The 23,714-nt window shown below is 42.5% G+C and overlaps 2 protein-coding genes across 2 annotated transcripts in view; both read right to left on the bottom strand.

Moving 5' to 3' along the window:
* Positions 1-1,983: 1,983 nt before the first annotated feature.
* slc35a3a (solute carrier family 35 member A3a) lies at positions 1,984-8,815 on the bottom strand. The gene is made up of 8 exons (XM_068318456.1): positions 8,397-8,815; positions 8,108-8,309; positions 6,794-6,948; positions 6,517-6,639; positions 5,113-5,287; positions 4,116-4,234; positions 3,829-3,962; positions 1,984-3,716 (listed from the first exon to the last, which is right to left on the bottom strand). Exons 2-8 carry the CDS (start codon positions 8,295-8,297, stop codon positions 3,626-3,628), a joined length of 987 nt encoding a protein of 328 aa, XP_068174557.1. The 5' UTR covers positions 8,298-8,309; positions 8,397-8,815; the 3' UTR covers positions 1,984-3,625.
* Positions 8,816-9,237: 422 nt separating this feature from the next.
* Positions 9,238-23,714, bottom strand: part of notch2 (notch receptor 2) — a 48,205-nt gene continuing 33,728 nt past the window's right edge. The window contains exons 10-35 of the mRNA XM_068318455.1: positions 23,426-23,539; positions 23,167-23,280; positions 22,788-23,021; positions 21,365-21,475; positions 21,016-21,208; positions 20,457-20,602; positions 20,244-20,357; positions 20,004-20,123; positions 19,753-19,905; positions 19,244-19,472; positions 18,374-18,575; positions 18,017-18,173; positions 17,443-17,627; positions 17,228-17,360; positions 16,877-17,128; positions 16,627-16,739; positions 15,179-15,615; positions 14,756-15,091; positions 14,498-14,643; positions 14,182-14,386; positions 13,997-14,084; positions 13,704-13,857; positions 13,302-13,621; positions 13,016-13,163; positions 12,767-12,864; positions 9,238-12,575 (exon numbers count right to left, since the gene is read on the bottom strand). Coding sequence (XP_068174556.1) covers positions 11,145-12,575; positions 12,767-12,864; positions 13,016-13,163; positions 13,302-13,621; positions 13,704-13,857; positions 13,997-14,084; positions 14,182-14,386; positions 14,498-14,643; positions 14,756-15,091; positions 15,179-15,615; positions 16,627-16,739; positions 16,877-17,128; positions 17,228-17,360; positions 17,443-17,627; positions 18,017-18,173; positions 18,374-18,575; positions 19,244-19,472; positions 19,753-19,905; positions 20,004-20,123; positions 20,244-20,357; positions 20,457-20,602; positions 21,016-21,208; positions 21,365-21,475; positions 22,788-23,021; positions 23,167-23,280; positions 23,426-23,539 — 5,933 coding nt within the window. The 3' untranslated portion in view covers positions 9,238-11,144. The remainder of the gene's footprint in view (positions 12,576-12,766; positions 12,865-13,015; positions 13,164-13,301; positions 13,622-13,703; positions 13,858-13,996; positions 14,085-14,181; positions 14,387-14,497; positions 14,644-14,755; positions 15,092-15,178; positions 15,616-16,626; positions 16,740-16,876; positions 17,129-17,227; positions 17,361-17,442; positions 17,628-18,016; positions 18,174-18,373; positions 18,576-19,243; positions 19,473-19,752; positions 19,906-20,003; positions 20,124-20,243; positions 20,358-20,456; positions 20,603-21,015; positions 21,209-21,364; positions 21,476-22,787; positions 23,022-23,166; positions 23,281-23,425; positions 23,540-23,714) is intronic.

Below are 23,714 nucleotides of genomic sequence, written 5' to 3'. Positions count from 1 at the left end.
AGAACAGAAAATGAATTTAGGCTCTCTGTTGGGTTTAGTCTCAAAAGGTTCTATTTGCCTTACAAATTTCATTCATGGACATGAACTAAATTTTCATTTAAAATGTGAAGGTGCTACTGAGTGATTTTGCTGCAAACAAATCTGAAACAAATGCTGTATATTAATTTAAGAGGTCTTGAGGCTTTTCTGACAAAATTTAAGTTTGAAACACATTTTTTTTTAGGCTGGAGCAGCTGAGTTGTGACAACTTCCTATTTCATGTTTCACACATCAAAATCTAGCCACGTCCCTCAGTATTAATCCTGTAAATTTTAAGATTACACTGATAAATAGTGAAGCTAATGATGTAAAATCTACAAGATGAGTTAATTTGATCAAGAAATTTTTAAAAAGTCTGAAAAATTTTATCAGAAAAGTTTTCAATAGCTGATGATCTCGGGTCTCAGCCGTCGACACGGACGTACTCTGACAATAAATAAGAAAAATGTGAGTTTTCTTTAAAGCAAGAAGAGCTCAAATAACTTTAAGAAAATAATCAACTAGACTTGTTTAAGGCTGGTTGAAGACCTTTCACCTTTTATCCAACAGGCTCATTCAGTTCTAGATACCCCTACTGCTGTTGAAGAAAAAAAACAGCAAACTACCAAAACCACAAGACAGTCAGTCTGGTTAGGAGTCGTTACCGTTCATAAGGGCGTCAATCCTCTTGAGACGGTAACGGTCTTATATAAACCTAAAGCAAGTCCAGTTGATTATTCTTTGCTCTTCTTGAACAACCTCAAAATGGATGACTGAGAACCTTCACACAGTTTTCTGTACTTTTGGTGAACGTACCCCTTCATGTCGATGGAACAGTATTTGGTCTAGTCACATATTGTCTATGATCTTATAGTTTTTATGAAGATAATGCTGACAGAATGTAAACATTTCACAGTAATGATGAACCTCAGAATGTTGGATATTGTTTTCCAAGCGGGTCTATTTCTGTCAGTGAAACAGGTCATGATGGAAGGCTGAACTGGTCCCCATGAGACAGACAGGAAGAGAGGCAGAGGATGGAACCACGTTTTCATACCCATGCTTCTTTTAACTCCTGGTACAAACCAAAAAAGCCTTCTCACAAACACACACACACACCGAGAGCAACACTGCATCCACAGTCATCATAAGGAGCCTGTGTGTTGCACACCCTTACAACAACATGCCTATTGTAGCCGTGACAGCGGAGCACTTGGTGAAGCGTCGGAGAGTCCACACTGACAATCACAGGACACATCCAGAGCAGCACTTTGAGCATGAAAACCCAAGTAGGTGTTCTTCATTGGTCTGTGATTTTATTCTGAGGAGGATTTTATAGGCTTAAGCGTTTTTCACATGTTGGTCCGATTTAAATGAAGTGTTAACAATGTTGCCTATATTTCTATCTGACCATGAGGTCAAACAATCTCCTGTGTGTGTATCAGGGCCTCAAGTGTCTTTTACAGTAACAGATGTGCCTGAGGACTCGGGGGTGTAGTGGTACGTGGCCCTTCATGAGGAGCTTGACTAGTTAATTCCTACTTGTTCTGCTGACTGACTAGAGTCTGAAGCAGCTGTTTTCCGAACACGACGGGGTAATGGTGTTTTACAGGGTTACAACATGAAACTGTGTTGCAATCCCTTCTCTCAGACTGTCTGGTTTTTGCATGCAGTGTTTTTAAACTCATTAAAACAAATACCAAAAATCTCAAACTGTGTACTGTATGATTTATGATGCTGTTTGAAACATGTTAAATATTCATTTTGGAAACACATCCTTGAAATTAACATTGAAACTGGAATCAGACACCGGGGAGTAGATGTAGAGGTGTTTGGATCTGATCTCGGGTCAGGTCGTACAGTTGATGCATTATGAATGCAACACAAGAAGGGATTCAGAAATATTATTGGAAACATTTCTCTTTTATAAAAGATACATGTTTTTAATTAAAATAATAAAGTTCATTAAACCCACATCATCCCAAGAAAAAACAAACACACAAAGCAATCCCTAAAAAACAATTAACAAAAAAAAAAAAAACACCAATCAGTAACATGTCAGTCAGTTACTTTAGTTTACCCGCCAACACGGCTGATGAGGAGTCGAGCTGACAGAGGACTTGAAACGAGCAAAAACAAAACGGAATCTGATTGAATTTCATGTATTTTTTCAGTCGTTCAGAACAGTCACTTGAAGCTCAAACTTTGAAACCGATCTGCAGTTTTCTTATAAATTAAAAGAGCAACTTCTAATCAGTCCATACCAGTAATAAGTAGTTTAAGTCCCATTCTTTCGTTGTATGTGCTCAGATAATTTAAATGCCGGTGCATACACAGATCATGTTCCAAATACTCCTAAGTAGTAATGAGTATCAACAATTCAATCGGATCAGCGTTATCCGGGCCACAGTTTTGATTACTTTGCCACAAAATCAAAATATCGTTATACATGCACAGATGACAAGAGGTGCCATGTAAACGTGTAATTACAGAAGGAATAAGAGAAACAGACGATTCATTGACACTTACAGATTATTCTTTAAAATGCTACTATTTACACCCAAGGTCAACGTCATTTCAAGTAGCACAAAATAATTTCCCAGCGTAAATCAAAGTGGTTGACGGTGACCCCGTTACAGCCGCCCACAGCATCTCACAAGTGTCAGATTAGTTCATCCCTATGACATTTTATTCATACGGTCATATTACTGTCAAACATTAAACACCACCAGACACAGACACCCTACAGTCATACAGTGCAACAGTTTCATCACAAGACATCCCAATGACTGTACGCTGCCTGGCAACAGAAACGGTTTCCAAAAATAACTTCAAGAAACCCAACAAGAGAGCCATCATTAAGGAAACGATAGCGAGTTGTGTTAACTTTGACTGAAGCAGTCTAAAGGCTCTTGGTGCGTTGTGTTCCTTGGGCTTTGTGCCTCTAAAGCTGCACATAAATCCAACCTCGACCATCTGACGGTCATGGTTTGTGCACAGTTTTTGAGCAATCGTTAGCTGGGAGGGATCGCATCAGGGGGAAAAAAAAAAGAAAAAAGATCTCAATTGTGCTTCCAGAGCTCAAAGTGGGAAAAGGAGGACTAAAAAAAAATTACTGTAACCAGGTTTTTGACGTTTTAGAAACCTTTTCCCATCTACTTCATGAACCATCTAGTGTACCGGTGGGTGTGGCTGAGGTGGTAGTGACTGCTGGTCAAACAGGTTATTCACACAATCATTCAGTCCTGTTGAGAATAACTCCAGAGGTGTGGCAGTCAGGATTACATATACAGCAGTAATTCTAAACAGTATCTATTTTCGCTGGTTACTTTTCACACCTGAGGCACTTTTGGTGAACAAAATCCATTTCAGCAGGGGGCTAGGCTGTTCATTGGATCTCCCAGTCTTGTGCTCCCAGCTTCCCTATGATGCTACACCCAGTCCCTGCCTTTTCCTTTTTTTTTTTGTGTTTATTACAAATTCAAAATGCATGATCAAGACCTTTCCCCTTCTTTCCCTTCAGGCCCGTGTCCTCCTTTTCCCTCCACGTCTTGGCGCTTCAGCAGGACCTCCTCCTGCTGCTGCTGCGGTGTCAGCCTTGAGAGTTCTACGCCCTACTGGGGTTGGGGGAGGGCTTTCCTTCGTAACCGTACAGGAAAGTGGCCATGATGACCAGAATGGCCCCTAGGAAGAACACACTGTGGACAAGAGCAGACAACACAGTCAGCTTGAGAAACTGCAATTGTGAGAAAGAAAAACTCAAGATTAAAAATTCTAGACAGAAGTAGAGGTAGTAACGGGGTGCTCTACCCGGAGGGGTCGAAGTCCTGAAGCCAGAAGTACGATATAAGAGTTGACAGGATGATGGAGAGCGACGTAGCAAAGCCCTTGAGGATGTTGTCTGCATACTTGATGACCGCTGCAATGACCAGACCCCCCAGTGCCTGGAGAAACAACAAACATACAGGAACAGATGGACGAAGGCGTGACCTGCAAGTCTGAGCCACGAAATAATCCTTTACCCAAGAGACTCGATCATTTATTTGACAGTTCAGGATGGGAAACAGCCAAATCACTGGCAGTGGAGCGAGCCTTACCTGCAGAGCCACAACAGCCCAGGTGACTGTGTTGTATCCCTGGAACATTCCTGACTCCTTCACTCGCTCTCCATCATAGGCCAGCATCCCAATGAGGCCGAACACCAGGCCGAACATTCCTGCAAACACACACAACAGTGAATGAGTGACATTAAAAAACAAAGTCTGGGTAAAAAAAAAAAAAAAAATCAAATTAATCTATAATATGTTCAAATGAAGTCAACAGAAAAATGTAAATGCAGGCAGAATTTGAATAAAAGAACAGTTTTATGAACTCTAGCTACTCATTACCTCATGGACAGGTCAGCCATCTGTCACATTTTATACAGGTTGACTAGACAACATACAACATATTGATTAGTGAGCTTTAACAGTGCTCTAAATTGGGCTTTGTACCTACAGGAAAATGATTATTTGTTTACAGTCGACAAACTATTGTTTATCCTCTTCCTGCTTGAACAACATTGAGTGAACAAGCATTAAAAATCAATTTTCCCATCCAATGTCGGAAAGAAAGCAAATAGGTGCTTTAAATGAAAAAGAAAATCTTTCAAAGTGTCCAAGCTGACATCTTCAGATTCAACGATTCGGAGCATTTCGATGTAAAGTCGCAATATTTTGTTCACTTTGCATTTCCTTGTATCGCTGTGTTCTGCATTTTCTTCACTGCTCTCATCGTGGACCTGAACCCGAGCATTTAATGCAGGTGAAGAAGCTCTAAGCTTACAGCAGGAATCACAGGAGACTGAACACGTCTCACACCCTCAGAGATAAAAATAAAACAGGCAGGAACATTCATCTTAACAAAGACGTCACAGGTAAAAAAAAAACACACAGCTGGTTCTTTGTGCAGGCAAGACAGGAGTCAACTTACAAAAGAAACATTAAACACTAATGCTCCTTCTCAAAGTATTAAATTCCATTTTAAATGCAGGAACAGTTATACTACAAGACTAGCAGGAGCGTGGAGCGATTGGACTGATGGACGATAACCCACCTAGCTGGATGTTTCGAACCCAGACGCTCTGTTTGCTCTCCTTTAGGATCTTCTCAAAATAGACCCCAGCAAACCCACTGGAGCAGCACGCCACCAGAACCGCCGCCACGCCGACGAGCTGGGAGCCCGTAGAGAGGGCCTCCTTCTCCGGGGCCACTGTCGACTCAGAAGGCCACTGCGAACACAAGGGAAACACCTGATTGATCATTTTACTCGTAGCTGAGTTGTAATCAGATGATGTAATGATGTCCCAGGAGATTTCCACTGAAATCAAATGCCTTCCGCTACAAGACATGGCTTCCAACTGGTCGGTGGGCTCGCTGTCTTTGTGTGAGGCTAAGTTAACACACCTTGCTATCTGTAGACTCATCTGTTAAAAACAATCACCCATAAATCCCCTCTTTACTGAATATCTGAAATTCATACACAGACTTCCTCACAACTCTGCCAAGATGTAAAGATGCTGCTGCAGAACATGTGTTCCTGCATTATTTGCCACAGTAAGCAGGAAAACCGGTGTTAGTGCAAAAAGAAAAAGAAAAAAAAAACCATCAAGAATTGTTGTACAACGTGAGAACATTGCAGCTGCTGCCCTTTTTCATTCTTCAGCAGACAAACACGACCTTAAATAGAAAAAAATAGAAAGCTGCAATAATGCAAATGCCAACAGAACAGTTATTTTTTTTTAGCAGACTCGCGCTGCTTTGGCTTGTTCATTCCTTTAGAGGTGTTGGAAAACAGAATAGGTGCCATGTCTGTGTGTTAGTATCATATTAGAAGTGATGATCTGCTGTTTGAGCCTTCAGGAGGTGCCAGGCATTGTCGCATTCCTACACACAGACGGGTTCCACAGCTTGAGTTACAACATCTACCTATCTGTAGGTGTATCTGCAGGTCCTCCTCTGTCACTGTGGTCAGCCAATATCAATATCTCATCCTGTTTAATATTAAATAACTGGAAAATTCTTTGTTTTGCCAAAGTGGGGGAGTTAACCGCTGGGAGTCAATATTTCTCCTATGTTACAGTTGTAGTCTCATTATTTAGTTCTATTGATTTGACCTTTATAAGACTGACAGTCCTAGTTTTGCTTTTTAATCGGTGTATATCAGTGCGGTAAAAACTACAACAGACAGTAAGTTCTTGTTTTAAAAAGCGGCAATCTCTCTCTTCTAGCTTTAAGGTTTGTGTCAAATCATTTGGTGTGATTTTGGCCAGAAAGCACAAGGCAAATAACTACAGACATAAAAAAAAAGCAACAGGCCACATGCTGAGGATATCCAGACTTTGTCGATCTGCGCAATTTCTTTTTGGTATTACTCCAAATAGAGGAAGCACAGAGAAGGTGAACATTTTTTTGTTTTTGTGAGAAATAAAAAGAATGAAATAATGAAAGTGTGCTGGACCTGCACAAGAGCCACACCAGTCATGAGAATGAGCAACGAAAGCCACTGGTAGACGCCCAGCTTGCGACCCAGCATGGACACCGAGAAGAGCGCTGTGGTCAGGATCTTCAGCTGATACGTCACCTGATGGACACAAGATGGGAAAACCCTGAATAATCCATGAAAGGAAGTGCTAACAGCCAAACGGTTCAGAAAGCGATCAGCGTCAGTCACACAGATTCACACAGTCTAAACATTTGATCACATGACCTCCCAAAAAACTTGCCCTCTGCTGTACCTGATAGGTGGCTGCGTCCAGGTTGGATAAGGCAACATACAGCAGGTTGTTTTGAAGAGTGTAAATCCCTGAGGGGATGGCGAGCTTCAGCGTTTCTATTGGTTTGTGGGCAATTTCCTGACGCAAGATGCTGTTCAGAGCTCGCATGCTGTAACCTGAGGAATGGAGAAAATGAAGTAGGACTCCAGTCAATCCAGTGGTTTTGTTGGCTGAACTAATGGAACAACAGCAGGAAACATTGCAGATTAGATTTGTGCAGGTTTCAGACACGAGAGCCTCAAAGTTTCACAGAAAAGTCAGTGAACTTGATTTTTGCGTCAGTCACTACAGCAGGTTTAACTCAAAGTTTTCAAAAAAGAGTTTTAAATTAAAGCTTTCATTTTGTGTTTCAGTCGGATGGGAAAAGCGTGACAGTTCTGATTCAGTAGAAACTACCAATACCAACAGAAATGTGACTTTAACAACTTCAAGCAGAAACACACTTACTCTGTATTTATTCTCCCAAAAGCCTACGTCAGATTTCCAAGCCAAACATAATATTTACAAGACAAATCCTTTATTTTATTGATAAAATAGTATAATTCCAACATACATTAAGTTTCCTGTATAAGACGGCCACCCGTCCAATGTGAGAACGACTGTTTGGGGTTGGTTTTTGTTGCTGCTTAGCTTTAAAGTAAACGGCGTAAAAGACGCGCCATAAAGTGGGGCTTTTCCAGGAAGTTATTAGTCATTTCATTTCTCAAGAGAGAGCAACACAGTCAACCTGTTAACTGCTGAGAATGTTCTTTAATGTAACATCCTAACTTGTGCCATTCAGTGAGTGGACCAATGCAGCTCTGGTTCCACTGGAACCTGGCCGAGGATCTCTGCAAAAGCTTCCAGGTGCCGGTGAGAGTTTCAGCAAATGGCATAAGGTTAAGATGACGGTGTAAGAAAGTAGCAGCTGTACCACCACAATAAGAGTGCAGATGAGGACTGGGTCAAAGATGTGTGGATGTATGTAACATGGATGAGTCCACAAAGACAAAAATGGTGTGAAAGACAATCAGTGCAGTAGAGGAGCAGATAAAACATCATGGGGTTGTTAAAAAACAGATCAGGTCAGAAGGAAAACCCCAAACGTCTCAACATGTCACCCCTTTCATAATGATTTAAACAGTATTTACCAAACAGAGCAGCTCTACAGCGGTATATTGTTTCAGGGTGTGACCATGATCCTGTCATTGCGAAATTATGTAAACACACTTATCTCAATTAAATGTGTTTGGGTTGGGTTTTTTTATTCATTCATCCGTGTTCACATGTACTCACTGTGCTCCTTGAAGACGAGCAGCACACAGCTGATGATCTTCATGACCTCGGCCGCCACCACCGCGGAGGAGGCCAGGTACCGAGGGCCCTCGGCCTGCAGGGTGCGGGAGTACCGCATGGTGAGCACCAGGGAGGTGGTCTGGAACACCAGCACGCCCAGAGAGACGTACTTCAGCCGGGATGACGCCATGGCAATGACAAGCTGAACATGCACAAGGGAATGTGTGATATGCGTTGTTCAAAGATGTGATTATCTCATGAATAAAGAGACAAACAGGATTTTACTCACCGACCGAAGGTGACAGAAATCTCTCCGCTTTACCTTCAGCGGCGGTTAGAATTCAACCCCTAGACGCAGATAATCGTCCCTTTATTTAAGAACTCCTACAGTTTTAATCGTCTCGTCTATTCTTGGTAAATTTCGCTCTGTCGGAGAGACAGACCAGGTACAGGAGGCTCGACCCAGCTGTCAAAACAGCGCTCCTTCAAACCCTGGCGCCCGTCGACCCGGACCGGACAGTAACTGTCTGCACATCACCGGTCATCATCTTCTCAGGAAGAACTCCCCGACCGGCCCATCAGCATATGCCATCACAGTGGGACTATCCCGCCGAGAAAAGACAGTATTTATGGAATGAGACAAATCTCAAGCATGTAGGATCCTGGACTACTTCCGCGTAAATTTCTTCCTCGTCTTACGTCGGACTTCCTTCTCGCACTGACGCCCCCTCTGGCAACAAGGGGAACTTCACCAGGTGGTGCTGAACTTCCTTCAACAACTAAATACGGAGATCAGATTACATGTTCATGTGCGAATTATTTTTAATAAACAGCCCCAATGTGGTTATTGGGATGTTTTTTAAAAAATGTGAAAGTCTACATTGTACTGGAGAACACTGGTCATTAATTACAGCAACGCTGAAACATGATAAGAGATATGAGGATAAAATGTTTGAACGACTTCAGTGATACTTGACTCAAAGTACCATCTTGTAGTAACAGTATACTGATCTTTTCATGAATTTTACTGTACTGTATACTCACATCAGTTTCCACATCAAACCAGCATTAAAACTATTTCCACCAGCAGTGGCTCACCACATTTAAAAAAAGACAAACATACAAAGATCTATACAATCTGAGCTTTATTTTAATAAGCACATTTGGTTGATCATTTGGTTTTTGGAAACAGACAACTTATTTTTCATCAGTTGTAATTTTTCTAACTCATACATAGTGACAACTACTTCATATGGCATGTATATTACAGGCTATTGGGTTAACATGGAAAATATAATAAAAAACAAACATATGCAGAACATGGACATAAACCTTACATATGAACAGGAACTGTTGCAGTAAAATGTTGACTGCCACTTCAACATACAGTATTGTGTTGTCTGAAACTACAGGGATCTCAAGTGCACAAAAAAAAAGTACTGGGAATATTGCTGAAATCTAATTTGTTCATAAAGACAGTATTAGCAACGATTCAAACCAGAATATGTTTTGGTGGTATTGGAGAGGTGTTACACATGTCTAATTTAAATAAAAATTTTAGTTAATCAAAAAATGTGGTATAAAATTTGTCTTAGAGACACTGATGTTCCTCTTTGAACCTTCAAAAATATAAAACAGTGGATGATTGTCTGTTTGTAGAGCAGTCTATGAGGCTATGTTTGACATCACCTTAAAAAAAGATCAACAAAAAATGACTTAGTTAAACCTCAAAAATATCCTCCAGGTTTTGGTGAATGAATGACAATTTAAAAAGGTGCACAAATACACTGATTGAAGTTCAGCAAAAGGCAAAACTGGTTAAATGAATTTGGAACAGAAAATGTTTCAAAAGGTAAAAACATGCACAGCTGTAACATTCAGAATCAAGTGCGAACAAAATTCATATAAAAAACAAACTGTCACATCTTTGCCAAATTCTCCTCTTAGCTCAGTAATAAGCAGAATGTGCTGTAAGTTTATGTACATCTCACCATACAACATTCTATAACTAGTACATGTTTTTGCATAAAGTTCGTCAAGCTTCTGAATGAATCCCTCAGAAAACACATGATGTACAATAGTACCATCTGTAACTCTGGTTTGGTTTTCAAATCAACTCTTAGAAATTTCTGTAACAGCAACGATGTTCAATACATGGGTAACAGTCCATTCACTCTACACAGTGTGCAGGTAAAAACTGCATTTCATGGATGCTCTTGAGTTTTCATGCTGGATGGGAAACCCTGTTATTTATCAGTTGTGATCAATGCATAAATGAACCTTAACATTTGTTCCAAGCGTTTGAGGCCATTTAGTAACAAGATGCCGCTGCGTGTAATTGTATTCATTCTGTAAGTTACTTGGTGTTTGTCTTGTCAGGCAACAGGATTCAATAAATTCTCCCGTCAGCAGATTAAAATGTAGTACAAAAGACAAAAAAGACAAAAGCTACGGAGTTCTGCTGAAGCATCAACTCAATGTGGCCCATTGCATTAAAGAAATGGTTTCACAGAGTTAGTATTGGCAGGTTTATCACATTAGACAAATAATAAAGATAGCATATAGCAAAACAAAATGATCAAGTCCTCCAAAACAGACAATATAAACAGAGAGCATTCGCCATCCCGTCTCAGTGTCCATCACAAGTCTTTTTCTGATGCAGTACCAGCTGGCCACCATCTGATCGGCAGCTTAAAGAAAATGTTTGTGTTTAGGTGTTAATAACCCCCAAAGAAGTCTTGGCTGGCATGATAAAGACCAAAGGATGGTCAGTCGGGATTGAAGGCACGACATGGAAAACTGATTTTATCTTGCGACTGACAGGTGACCATGCTATTTGGTAATAATACAGTATAGTAGAAACTTTATAGCTGTCTTAAGTGCAAAGAAGAAAAAAAAAACATAAAAAAGGTGGATTGACCAATTATCTGAACGAAGAACAAAGACTTAACAAGTGAGAAATCCATCGAATGAGTTACTGTGCTGTAAGGTGACGACACAGAACCCCACAGTCTGTCAGGGATTTCCTCAGGTTGGCCTATGCAAACACCTGCATGTTTCCGAGCTGAGGCTGCTGAGAGGCCTGCTGCATCTGCTGAGGCTGTGGCTGCAGCTGCGCCTGCTCTGGAATGTGTGTGTGATGTGAAGAAGGCAGTGCATGGTGGGCGTTCCCCAGAGGGGTGGGGCTGGTTGTGACGTCAGACCAGTCTGAGTTGGAGTGTGGCGAAGAGGACGACCAAGGGTCTGGGGACTCGGGTGAAGGGGTGAGGTACGGGTGCTCGCTGGGTGGGTGGGCCGAGTGGCCGGGGGTGGTGCCCTCTGAACCAGCGGTGGTGTAACTGTGCTGTGAGGGAGGCGTGGGGTACTTATCCACAGGGCTCTGCATGGGTGGATATGACGCCAGGGGTCGAGACTGACCCTCGATGGCACCGTGGTTGACAGTGTGGGGGTGCTGCAGGCTGTGGGGGTGCCCGTGCGCCATGCTTATCTGCTCAGGCATCTGGTACATCATACTCTGGGAACAGTGGAGGTGGCCGGGCCCCTGCTGGGAGTGATTCTGGCTCTGGCCCTGGGCCTGTGTGACCTGTACCTGTCCCGGCTGAGGCTGCTTGAGCATGGTCTGACCCCCGCCGGGGGCCATCATCTGGAACGTAACGATGGGCGGCAGCTGCTCTCTGCTCATGGTTACGTTCATGGGAGTCAGCAAAGGACCTTGGCTGTGGTGTTGTCCCATTCCCGGGTGAGATCCCCCCATCTGGTGTGGTACGAGGCCAAACATGTGACCACTGTAGCCATGCTTGGCCATGCCCACCCAACTCTGCTGTGGCCCCAGCATGTGGCTAACAGGTGGCAGCATAGGTCTGGAGCTCGGGCTGCTTAAGAGGGGAGGGGAGTTTGCTGTGGTGGCGACGGCGGTGGATGCGTCACCCGTGTAGGAGTGTGGCGATTCCAGAGAGTCCACAGGTGACATGGTGACTGAGCTCTCTGGAAGTCCTCCTGCCGCCTTGACCCCGTTTGCATTCCCTCCTGCGCTTCCAACACTTCCTCCTCCCACTCCTGTAGCCACGCTTTGCCCCTCCCCTCCGGTGGGCTTCTTTCTTCTCTTTGCCTTCATGTCTTTCAGCTCTTTAGCTGCCCCGCCAGCGCCACCTGCTTTAGAGCCGCCTCCGCCCCGCCGGCTCTTTTTGCCCTGCGGGCCGGGACGCATCCCAATGAAGCCTGCTCCATTGGCCCCGCACATTACGGCAGCGTTTCCTCCTCCCATGTGGTTGGGGCCATTGTGTGGACTGTGAACCAAATTGTACTGGTCCAGTAGGCGCACTATGTCATGATGCATGCGCTCTTGGGCGGTATCACGGGGCAACCGATCCAGATGGTCCGTGATGTCACGGTTGGAGTAGTGGTCGAGGAGAACCTGAGCCGCTTCAAAGCTCCCCTCTCTGGCTGCAAGAAACAATGGAGTCTCCTCCTGGAAGGAGAACAAATTATGGTTATCAATACAATCTGTCTGGAACATCATGACATTAAATATGGAATCGTTGATAATGAGGAAACTGTTGTATTTCTAGTTGTGTACAATAATTACATGTTTGTGTTGTGATAACAAGAAACTAAGTAACACTTATTTAAAACGGTCTTGATAATAAGGCAAGAACCAACCTTGTTGTCTTGCATATCCCGGTTGGCTCCATTCTTCAAAAGCACAAGTGTTGCCTCCACGTTATTCACTGCAGCTGCCCAGTGCAGAGCGGATTTGCCTAAAACGATGAGACCAAAGCCTCAATTACTGACTAAAACAAGCAAAACTGTATCTTTAAGTATTATTAACTATTCTTAGCATTATTCCTCATAGTAATTTTGCATTTAGTATTGGAACAATAACGTAAATATACACATAACATTACTGACCACGGTCATCTACTGCATTGATATCAGCATGGCAGTGGATCAGCTCCTCCACCATACCCTCCACAGCTAACCTCGCTGCCAGGATCAGTGGAGTAGTGCCGTCATTCATACGTGCATCCAGTTCTGTTGCTCGATTACGAATGAGAATCTGAAAGAAAATGACACACACAAAATATGATGAATACATTACAGACGATGATGATAGATATTTAATAAGTCATTATCTGTTCATCCATCCACTGCTGATTAGTGACTACTGAAAACACCGTTTAAGCTGTTGTCCAACCTGGAAGACTCCCTGGGCATCGGCCGCCACTGCAGCATGTAACGGGGTTCTCCCCATGTTGTCGTGGGCGTTGGGATCAGCTCCAGCATCAAGGAGTCTCTTGGCGGCATCAGCCCTGGCGTAGCGAGCAGCCAAGTGGAGCGCTGTTTCTCCTGTTCTGTCAGTCTGAGCCAACAAGGAAGCACCCTGAGAGATCAGGTCTGAAATGACACTTGGTCCTGGTTCATCTCCTCCACTCTCCTCCTCCTCATCCCCATGCAGGCTGCAGTCAGGGCCTCCACCATTACGAAGCGATGCCAACATCAGTGGGGTGAACCCATCTGAGGGTGGAAAAATTCAGTGCCAAAAATAATAATAGATGATTTTCATTTGGATGTTAAGCAACATTTTTTTTTTACTCACCAGGTCCCTTGACATTAACATCCACACAGTCAGCATCCAGGTCGGCCTGTCGGGGAGTTAGGGTGATGTCAGCAGCCTTGCAATGCTGCAGGGTCCACTCTCTCCGGTCAACACTTCCATCCATGGAAATGGGCAGCAGTGGCTTGCCTTCCATCTGTAAAACCAACACAACTTGAAAAGACATTCAAATCCAAATTCCCAGTGTTTCAAAAAATATATTTTCCAAACTTGTTTTAAATTGTTTGCATCCATTTTTATTATCGGGGCAGTTATTTCTTTTATAATTCACTCACTCTTGGTTTTTTGCTGGGGACCTCATCTTCAAGCCATCTCTGACTCTGCCCTCCATCCATCATCGTTCCATCCTGTGTCTTGAAATTCCTGAAACAAACAAAAAAATAAAATAAAAATCAGAAGTTAAGAGAGACAACAGTACTCTCACCCAGTATTTGCTATCATTTTTTTAAAATCCCCTCACTTCATGTCAAAATCATCCTGTCCAACAGGCTCTCTCCTCTTGTCATTTTTATTGGCCAAGAAGCCATCAGGTAGCCACAGGACTCCATGTTGATGCTTCCTTTTGGCTGCAAGCATTCCAAGCACCAAGATAAGCAGGATAATAACCACTGCCACTCCCACGAGGTATGGCAAAACTGTTGTCCCTTTTTTATCTGTCACGTAACCTGAAAGATACAGAGAAATGTTCAAGCTTCAGTTGATTCAGGTCAATGTTTGACTAAGGTTTTTTCCTCAACCGAACTCATTTAAATTCCACAGCCAAACTCATTACTTACTGCTGTTAACAGACACAAGAGGGTAAGGCAGTTCAGCCTTGATGTGTGCTGCAGCAATGAAGGAAGCAGCTTCATGAGTGTTAGAGAAACACTCAAAAGAGCTCTGGGAACATTCGCGATTATCAATTTCCAGGTACACCACGGATCTGCAAAGACAAACTTAAACTTAAAAATGTTCAAATTCATTCATGTTTTATTTGAACCAGCTGAGTATTATATCAAAGATGGAGATATTCAAAATAGTTAAACTTTCCTTACCCAATAACTTCTCTCTCAAGTTCCCGCTTGTTTCTACTCCTCTGGACATGTTGTTCATATTCATCATCCCCCCCATAGTAAGGGTGCACCATGGGCTTGTTGTTTTCATCTAGCTTCACCTGCAGGTTTGTGCGCAGCAGAGCTCCCAGGGCCCACAAGAAACCCCTCAAGTCTGCCAGTAGCTTCTTAGGCTGCAGCCGAACCACAATAACCAATGTGCCGAGCACCTTTATGGGTGGAGTGTCAGCAGAACAGTCCAGGCCATCCCAGCCACAAGCCCCTGTGTGGCAGCTTGGGTCACAGATATCATTCCCATAAAGGTGTTCACAGTCCAACCTGAAAATGAACACATAAATGAGTTGGCTCAAGTCTTTTTGAACTTAAAGACAAAAGCAATAGACAAAAAATAGGAGGGTCACATACTTGCAGGTGGCCGGTCGAGAAGTGTCGCACTCAAAACCATCAAAGAGGCATCCGGCATTGTCACACTCCTTATCACATTGTCCATTCTTAAATAGATCCCAGCAAGGAACACTGGCAGTGCAGTTAACCCACGGCTGCTGCCAGTTGAGCGAGCAGTCTCCTCCATCCCACTGACATTCGTGGTTGTTACACTGACTGTCACACACTTTATCTCCTGAATGCCGTGTGCACTGCAGATAAGGGCAGGTTGGAGGACCATTTCTGGACAGTTTATTCTCACAGTACCGTCCAAAGAAGTTTGCGGGACAGCGGCAGATGTACTGGTATGGGTTGGATGGGTCTTTGACTGTGGACTTCACGCACTGCCCACCATTCTGGCAACGTTGGTTTGGACAACCATAGCCTTCAATTTCACCACAGGTGAATCCTGTGAAGCCCTAAAAAACAAACACAACATGTTACTGAAGTCTAATCGCAATGTTCTCATTTCTAACGTAAGGCTTGGCTGCATGTTGTAGTTGAAAAGGGACAGCGAGCATTTGCAGCAGCCATTTGCACCAGACTATAAATAAGTTAATTAGAGTTTATCTGACTTATCTGCGGCTTGCCTACTATACCTGAGCCATGGTGTGGCCTTCTGAAGCAAGAATGAGAATAACAAAGGGAGCAAGAGGTTAGTGGAGAAAAAAAGACATGCCTCTACTGTAAAACACTGCTTTTCTAGTATGAGAGTAAATGAAAGGAAAATGGTGCCATGTCTTCATTTTCATAACAGTTTGCAGTCACTCAATATAGTTCATGCATATACAATTAATAGTTTCTTCACCCTGAACATACAAATCTGTAAAGCTGTGTTCAGACCAGAGCTTTTATAATTTTAGCCAGGAACAAGGTTACATAGAAAGACAACTCAAACAGACAATGAAGCACAAAAAAACAATATTTCACTCAATGATGATTGGCTGATGTAACCCCGGAAGTGTCTGCTGTGGGCGGTGAAGTGGTGGTTGCTTTTAACAGCAATGAAACAGCACATACACTGGAGCCAAACCAGTTATAGATAATATCAGACGTAATGATCAGAAACTGATCCATTTGTGGTTATGGAAAAATCCACAGGATCACTTGATTGGCATCATCAAAGGGAGGAATCTGTTGTATTGGGTCACAGTCACAACTAAGTGATACAGCAAAAAAAAAAAAATCACTTCGGTACCAGTGGGAAAAAAAAGTGTGGAAAATATTAATAGTTTAGTCTGAACATAGCTTAAAACTGATCAATTGCCCTCCAAGAACAAGATATAGCAGAAACACATCAACAATGTATTCTGTTGAGGATTCTGTTGACATAGCTTATGTTGCTTATGTACAAATGTCTACAGAGCATGGAAAAACCCTGGATTTGAGACGTGTAACAGAAAAGGAGGGCTAATATTCAAGAAACTTACAAGTGGACAGAAGCAGGTGTAGCCATGTGCTGAGCTCATGTTCATAGAGCAGACACCACCATTGTGGCATGGCTTAGCAAGACAAAGATCCACCATGGACTCACAATGACGACCTGGACAATGTTAAAATAATTATGTACATTAATAAAACACTCTACATAAATACATTCACTTGCTGCTGGATTTCTAACATGTACAAGTAATTCCTTGGAGACTCTTATGTGGCTTTGTACAGCCAATATCAATATACCTGTGTAACCAAGGCGACAGCGGCACTGGTAATCGTTGACCAGTTGAACACAGTCGAGGCTACCAAGGGAGTGGCATGGGCCAGATAGACATTCATTGAGATCACCCTCACAGTGTTCACCAACAAAACCTGGAGGGCAGGTACAGGTATACCGCCCCACCCCGTCAACACACTGCCCTCCGTTTAAGCAGCGGGGCTCCGAGGAGCCTTGTTTGGGGGCACAATCGTCCACGTTCACCTGACACATGAGCCCTGCCAATCAGATAGATACCACCATATTTATAAAGTCATACAACTCAACATTAGGAACTCTTAGCAACATTTCAGTTTCTGTGCAGGATGCAGATTTACCATGTGTTCCAGGTGGGCAGGCACAAGTGAAGCGGTTAGTGAGGTTAATGCATGTTCCCCCATGGAGGCACGGTCTGGAGTGGCATTCATCCACATCATACTCACAGTTCACCCCCTGGTAGCCTGGTTTACACTGGTGCAAGATAACAAGAGACAGGTTAGCTCATGGGGTTGAGGAACATTACTGTCAACACTGAATGAATGAATTTACTCACTTGACACTCATATGTGCCCTGGTAGTCCTTGCATGTAGCTCCGTTGCGACAAGGGTTCGACTTACACTCATCAACCATTTCGTCACAGTAGCTACCCGTGTAGCCCGGCTGACACTCACACTTGTGGGAATTCCCCATATTCACACACCGTCCTGCATTCTTGCAAATATTTTCCACTTCCACACCTGCGGTAAATTGGTAAAAAGAGATGTATATACTGTATATTCAGCTGAAATGAGAACATACAGTTCTGCCCATTTAAAGATTTCTAATGAGACTAATCAAATAATCTTTGTCAGACAGTGGTCAACATTTAAATGTTTGTATAGGAAATATTCAATCATTGACATGCTGCTGACATTCTCTGAAGTCAAGTAACTTAAATTTAAATGACACAAATACACAGTGAGATGTAATGATGTTTCTCATGAATCGCACTTCCACTGTAACAATATGGACACAGGACTACATGAACAAGGTCCAAGTTTACTTTGTTTCAGAATTCCCTTAATCTGTATTGATGATAACATCAGATGAATATACTGCGATAAAAGAAAAGGAAGTGACATCGCACCATCTCTTGCAGCGATGTCATGGCAGGACATAGCAGGGACGTCACAGTAACGTCCTGTCCATCCCATTGGACAGTGGCAGGTCCATGAAGTTGCAGCTGTCTGAGAGCAGGAGCCACCATTGTGACAGCGAACCTGGCTGCAAAGGTTTACGTAGTTCTGCAAAGAAATATGAAACAGAGGTAATTACCATTAGCTCTGTTCCACAGAATGGAGAAACAAGACCACATTCAGCCCTCTTTCAATTTCACGTGGGATGGGTTCCTCTAATAATCCCAAATCAAATCAAAGGCTTAAAAATGGTACATTCCAGTTTACCTGCGTTATGTACTCTGCACTATTGAAGGCAGATAATTTACCTGGCAGTTATGTCCATTGTATCCCACGGGGCAAGTGCAGCGGTAGGTGCCCAGACCATCGGTGCAGGTGCCTCCATTCTTACACGGCTGAGAGTCACACTCATTCTTCTCGTACTCACAGAACACCCCATAAAAACCAGGTCGGCAGTGGCAAGAGAAGGTGTTGATATCGTCAATACAAGTCCCATTATTCAGACAGGAACTGGAATAAAGGAGAGTAAGAGGAGATTAAAAGAGAACTGATCGTTCTGTGACTTTATACATTTTATAGGTATACAAATGCATCCAATAAATTTGAATATCACGGAAAAGTTATTTATGTCGTCAGTTATTTCAGAAACTGTATATGTATACACACACACACACACACACACACACACACACACACACACACACACACACACACACACACACACACACACACACACACACACACACACACACACACACACACACACACACACACACAATAGCCTCATTTCATGAAGACACAAATGTTTCATTTTATTTTGAAAATTACTATCTGCAGCTCAAAACCTAGAGGTCAAAAAGTCTAAATATTAGAATATTCCTGTCCAGTTTGAGTAAATCACAATTTAAAATACGATGAACTGTTGACAGTTGTCCAAAATACACTCATTAAAGTCTATTTGAATTATGGGAGATAAGACACACCTATAGTACAATCCAGTACTGAAATTCACCTGAAATTTATGGTCATGTTGTCTTTTAACAAATTTATAAAAAAATTCTAAATATCATTAAATTCATCAGATCACTGCAGGAGACATTTAAAATGACTACAGAAGAATTTAATACAAAGGTTGAGTACAAAAATAGTGCATGATTAAATTCTGGTTTATGTCTCACCTCTCAGTACATTCCAGGATGTTGTGTTCACACTGGATTCCATCAAAGCCAGGTTGGCACTGACATACAAAGCTGTTGACATAGTCCTGGCATTTGGCACCATTCCTGCAAGGATGGCTCTCACACTCATCTATCTCAGTCTCACAGTGCTTCCCTTCAAAACCCGGACGGCAGACGCAGGAGAAGCTCCCGATAGCATCCACACATGAGCCTCCATTTAGGCATGGGTCTACGGACGGAAGACGTTAATGTAAAAACATCTCTAAGACGGTCAGCAATAATGAATGTCTCAAAAAGTAATCCAGCAGCAACATACGCACATTACACACACACACACACACACACACACACACACACACACACACACACACACACACACACACACACACACACACACACACACACACACACACACACACACACACACACACACACACACAGAGGCTTGTAGGATTAATTGTGCACACAGCAACAAATAGAAACTCTGAATAAGTGAAAGAGAAACTCACTCGGTGAGCAGTCATCTATGTCGGTCTGACAGTTGTGTCCACTGTATCCGTTTTGACATTTACACATGTAGCTGCCTTCGCTGTTCATGCAGTCACCACCATTTTTGCACGGGTTCTTCTTGCATTCATTCACATCAATATTACAGTGGGCACCTTCGCATTGGTGAACCAATCAAACAATATTAGTTCAGTAACATAGAACCACATTGTTGCATTGCACCTATCAACACAACACTCTTACAAAGACATACCTTGCCAACCTACTGCACAATGACAGGTGTAAGAAGTGTAGTCTGGAGATGGATGACACACTCCCCCCCTTTTACATGGATGAGAGGCACAAGGCATCTGTTCCACCTCGCAGTGTTTACCTATCACATTTCACACATTTTTTAATAACAATGACACATAAGTGAGGAAAAATCTTCAATATTAACTCAAATGCTACTGCATGTTAGTAAATGTAGTGGTGAAATCATGGTACCACTAACCTGTAAAAGGTGGAATACATTGGCAGGTGTAACTGTTCACTTCATCTATACAAAAGCCCTCGTTCAGACAGGGCCCAGATGCACATTCATCAACGTTTTTCTCGCAGTTCACACCTAGTCAGAGAGGATGGATGATTTAAAAGTAGGTGCCATTTCTTCTATGAATTGTTACGTAAAACGTTCTATAAAGTTCTATGTTGAAATTACCATTACCTCTAAATCCAGGTTGGCACAGACAGGTGTAGCCATTGTGTCGGTCCAGACAGGTGCCACCATTCTGGCACGGATTGGGCAGGCACTCATCCTTTTCCTGCTCACAGTGCTGTCCCACCCAGCCAGCTTCACACACACAGTGGTAACTTGACAGAAAAGACACACTTGAGTAAAAAAATGTGGAAATACGTACATAGTAATAATAACTGCATATTGTCTCAAGCATCAGTTTCAACATTTCAACATTGGCTACTACTTGGACTATAATATAGTAAACAAGTAGTTGTCCTGACACTGGGTGTTGATGTTGCCCAGGGAAACGGAAATAGACTAAACGAATGAGGGCCTCCACAGCTAAGGAGGAAAAGGGAAAGAAAAATACTATTTAATAATATGTAAAAAGATTATTTGCTGCTGGTCAAACTGTGTATGTTGTGGATCATTTTAATTCCATTAAAACTTTGGACCTATACTTCCAGTGCTTCTTTACCAATATTCGAGACTTAGAAAAGAAAAGGGCAGACAAATCTTACAATATACACAGAACATGTTTAAGTACCCCTGCTGCTGTTCAATGCATTCTCCATGTACACAGGGGTGAGGAGCACAGTGATCAGTCCCAGAATGGCACAGTGGACCATGAGTGCTGGGTGGACATTGGCACTGGAACCCATTGACCTTATCCACGCAAGTTCCTCCACTCAAGCATGGGTTCGAGAGACACTCGTTGATCTCCATCTCGCATTTAACTCCTTTCATACAACGAGACAACAAAGAAATTAGTTGTTCATTGTATTATTTCAGTAATGTCATCCAAATATTACTTTAATACTTTATTATTGTCGGATTTCTTTTGAAAGTTTTTATGCAATGACATAAAATCCAATGAGTATCTAGAAATAACATACCTGTATATCCTGGGATGCAGATGCATTTGTACTCATTAATGCCATCCTGGCACTCTCCATACTCACAGGGATTGCTGGCACAGTCATCCTCATTGATCTCACAATTCACCCCTAACAAGGGAAAACTATCCATTACAAACTCACTTGGAAAGATGATAGTCAAGTTGTACAATAATCACTTTAACTGACTGTGATTGCCAAGACAGAAAGAAGTTTTTCACTGATACAGTGCGCCCTCGTTATGTGCGGTTAATGTGTCCCAGGGACCACACGCGAATAACAAATTTGGCGATATAGCAACAAACTATTTATCTTATTACTTAGGGTAATTTAAACGTGTATGAACCCTCACCATACTGATATTAAACCACTTTCTATCTGTATCACCTTTTCCTACACTCTGATGGACTGTTAAAAGCACTTTTGTGTCTCCCGTAAGTCCGCGGCTCACGGTACATAGCGCACTTCCAGATGCCTTCAGCCAATAGAATGCGCGTAGGTGTCACGTGACTGCCGACCAAAAAACCACGATGATGTGAAGTCGCAAGTGTTGATACGCGAATGCGCGAGGGCACACTGCTGTACTACCTTCGGTTGTCGAGACAGAGGAGGTTCTGCTACTCCAGTGGTGGTTACCAAATGTCAGTTAACCGACTCACCACCAGAGGGAGCAAGACGCCACAAAAGTAGAGATCAGCTAACAGAAATACCAAGAGCACTTCCACAACTGAAGTATGGCATAAAGGCACAGATAAAATGAGAGAAAATTTTCTGTTGAAATGGGAGAAAGGCAAATAAGAGAAAGGAAAGAGAAAACGAAAACAAAAAAAAACAAGGTAAACCCAACAGAGGAAGTCAGCCAATGAAAACAGAGAGGAAGACCTGACCTGAAGCCAGTTTTTGGCGAAGTAAGGAAAGTTCTGACTTTAGTAACAAGCCTCAGGTGGTACAACAGACTGAACAGAGCCTAATTCACACAGCAGCCTTGGGTAGCGCTAGACCTGTGACTGGCACACTCGCACAGTGTGCACAGTACTAGAACAGCTACACAGGATGCTCTACATATGAAATGGAGTAGATTTACTGAAAATGTGTTTGATTTCACTATTTCCATTTCATGCAACTCTGTAATTCCCCACTTCTAAATTACCAAACAAAGTAGAGAGTGAATAAAATCAGTTCCAGCTTTAACAGCTAGAACAGAAAAAGCAACTTACACATTAATATGAACCCAGAAACACAAAGAGCTATAACATCGACACAACATTTTACCAAATAAGCTACTTTTTCCACTTTAAATACATTTTAAAGATAACACTCATGGACAATGAGTTACTATGGTTAGATTCAGCAAAATTATTTGTCTCTTTTTTCAAATTACTTGTCTCTAAACAGCAAATTTTGTAGCACGTCAAAATTCTACCTGTGGTCCCTGACGGGCAGTTACATTGGTAGGCATTGACCAGGTCAATGCACCGTCCTCGGTTCTGACAAGGGTTGCTGTGGCACTCCTTGACCTGGATATTACAGATGGATCCTATGTACCCAGGGTAGCACTCGCATGAGAAGGTGGCAATGCCATCTTTACACAAACCATGATGGCATGGCTCTGGTACGCAGTCATTGATGTTCTCCTCACAAAGAAGACCTGTGAAGCCTGCGAAAGGACATTTCACAACAATTGTCAATGCATTGTAACTATTTTACATTATTTCTCCATTACATTGGGGATTAATGGGATGCAGTTCCCCATTTCAGCAATTAGCTGTTAATTTAAACTGATCATGTTTATTCCTTTTTACCTTCAGCACATTCACAATCATATCCATTGGGTCTGTCGATACACTTGGCTCCATTCAAGCAGGGTGTACTGGAACACTCATCTATGTCTATCTGGCACATTTCTCCACTGAAGCCTGAAATACAAAGAAAACAACACAACTTAAAATAAACACACCAATTCATCAAAACCTGTTTGAAACACAGGGCAGCACACTGTATTTTTCATCTGATGGATGGGACTAGAGATAGAATAACACCGTAAAGCACATGTGTACCAACCTGCTGGACACTCGCAGGCAAAGCGGCTGACCTGGTCCAGACATTTCCCCTGGTTCAGACAGGGGGAGCTGAGACACTCATTCACCTCTATCTCACAATGAGTCCCCTCAAATCCTGCATGCATGACAAAAGGTGCGTGTTATTTTAACAATTTTTATTTTCTATCAAAGTTCAATAACTTTTTTTTTCTGTTTCTAATGTTTGTTTCTATTACACAGAAGTGTCGGTTGCCAAATTAAACTGTTAGCATAAAAGCCACTAACAGCTTTTATTTATTTTGAGATGCATT

The sequence above is a fragment of the Antennarius striatus genome, chromosome 7 (genome assembly GCF_040054535.1).
Source record: "Antennarius striatus isolate MH-2024 chromosome 7, ASM4005453v1, whole genome shotgun sequence".
NCBI lineage: Eukaryota > Metazoa > Chordata > Actinopteri > Lophiiformes > Antennariidae > Antennarius > Antennarius striatus.
This window is presented reverse-complemented; position numbering and strand designations above follow the sequence as displayed.

Bases quoted from the DNA above. Each gene is read 5' to 3' on its own strand.
- slc35a3a (XM_068318456.1), bottom strand. From the start codon at position 8,297: ATGGCGTCATCCCGGCTGAAGTACGTCTCTCTGGGCGTGCTGGTGTTC. The intron at 6,949-8,107 runs GTGAGTACATGT...TCCATTCCTCAG, and splicing joins GCTCGTCTTCAAGGAGCACA to GTTACAGCATGCGAGCTCTG. The intron at 5,288-6,516 runs GTCCAGCACACT...TTGTGTTCGCAG, and splicing joins CTGGTGTGGCTCTTGTGCAG to TGGCCTTCTGAGTCGACAGT.